Source organism: Mesocricetus auratus, unplaced genomic scaffold (assembly GCF_017639785.1).
Source record: "Mesocricetus auratus isolate SY011 unplaced genomic scaffold, BCM_Maur_2.0 Super-Scaffold_100011, whole genome shotgun sequence".
Classification (NCBI taxonomy): Eukaryota; Metazoa; Chordata; class Mammalia; order Rodentia; family Cricetidae; genus Mesocricetus; species Mesocricetus auratus.
This window is the reverse complement of record NW_024429195.1, coordinates 42630705-42632502: the sequence shown is the minus strand read 5'-3', so window position 1 is coordinate 42632502 and position 1798 is coordinate 42630705. Positions and strand designations below refer to the sequence as shown.

The window sequence follows — 1798 nt, the reverse complement described above, 5'->3', positions numbered from 1 at the left end:
TCATTTTCCTTTGCACAATTCTTCCCAGATCTGTCTGCTTTGTTGATAGATCTATTATTCTACTTTGTGTCCTTGACATTTTCGGGCCATCAAGTCCAATTTGTGCATCCCAAATATGGTTAGGTATGTGGCCTTCCACTGGAGTGTGATCAACTTATCTAGGTCTATGCTCAGAAACTATCCTTTTCTGGCATCTAAGAATTGCCAAGAGTTCCTAGGCTGGGGGTGGAACTTCGTGCCTGATTTTCCTTCTTGGTACTGGGATTTGGTCTGTCTTTGGTTTTCCCAGGGTGTCAACATTTATTAAATATTTCAAAAAACAACATATATGCCTGATTGTAGAAATAAAAGAGGAAGACTGTGAAACTATAAAATTTATTATAGTACACAAAAAACTAAGAGAACTAGGATACTTATTACAGATATTTAATAATTTCAAGAATATAATTAATTGTATCTTAATAGGGTTCTTTATTTTTAACATACCTTTATTTTCATTTACTTGCAGAAAATACTAATTTGTGTACCATACCCTTGAATGCTTGCTTTACTTGCTGGTTCCTCAGGGTATAAATAAAGGGGTTTAACATGGGGACAACAGAGGTATTGAGAATTGCCACTCCTTTGGTCAATGATGCCTTTTCTTTTGCGGAGGGATTGGCGTACATGAAGATGCAACTTCCATAAGAGAGGGAGATGACAATCATGTGAGAGGAACAGGTGGAGAAAGCCTTTTTCCTCTGGCTGGTAGATGGGATTCTTAAAATAGTTCTGATGATGTACATGTAAGATACAATCACCAACACCAGAGTGAACAGCAGAGTAACCAGAGCAACATAGAAACCAATCACTTCTAGAAACAATGTATCTGAGCAAGACAGTTGTAAAAGGGGGAAAAAGTCACATGCAAAGTGATCAATGACATTGGAAGCACAGTAATCCTGCTGGAGCAATAGCATAAGGGGTGGGAAAACAGTTAGAAACCCACCCAGCCAGGCACACAGCACAAACAAGGTGCAGAGTCTCCTGCTCATGATGGTTGTGTAGTGAAGGGGCTTGCAGATGGCAACATAGCGGTCATAGGACATGGCAGTGAGAATGTAAAATTCACACACACCCATGAAAATGAAGAAAAACAGTTGAGCAGCACAGTTGTTATAGGAAATTGTCTTATTCTGGGTGACAATAGACCCCAGAAATCTTGGAATACATACACTTGTAAATGAGACTTCAAAGAAAGCAAAATTCCGGAGGAAGAAATACATTGGTGTTTGTAGATGGTCATCTAGAAAGGTCAAAATGATGATAGTCAGGTTTCCAGTGACACTTAGGATATATGTGATAAATAAAAAGAGGAAGATCACAATTTGGAGGTCAGGATCATCAGAAAGGCCTAAGAGGACGAATTCAGTAATCTCCGTGTGATTCATATCCTCTCTTTCCTCCTCCTGTGTTTTATTTCCTCTTTTAAATATGGACAGGGTAAGAAACAAAGGAGAAAGGTATTACTCATGATTAATGTCATTCTAACTATAGAGGTATCTTCTATAGTTCATGACAATTAGATACAGGCTGTCATTTTTTGCATTGTTTTATTCGATTTTTAAGTGCCACTTATTTAGTAGTCTCTTCAGTATAACAGGGGATATTAGGAAATTTTCATATTTTAAGATATAGTATTAAAAATGGAAAATAAAGTCAGTAATTTTTGCATCATGTCTAATTAGAATCAATTATTATTAAAATTCATATAAGCAATATGAAACATGAATCTTCCCTTTTAAATTAGAGTGGACTT

At 36.7% G+C, this 1798-nt stretch overlaps 1 protein-coding gene across 1 annotated transcript; it reads right to left on the bottom strand.

The window, feature by feature from the left end:
• Positions 1 to 494: 494 nt before the first annotated feature.
• Positions 495 to 1430, bottom strand: LOC101838784 (olfactory receptor 6C3). The gene has a single exon (XM_005079680.1). It carries the CDS (start codon positions 1428 to 1430, stop codon positions 495 to 497), a length of 936 nt encoding a protein of 311 aa, XP_005079737.1.
• Between the last annotated feature and the right edge of the window lie 368 nt (positions 1431 to 1798).

What these genes read in the sequence shown, in the direction of transcription:
- LOC101838784 (XM_005079680.1), bottom strand. Translation starts at nt 1,430, where the DNA reads ATGAATCACACGGAGATTACTGAATTCGTCCTCTTAGGCCTTTCTGAT.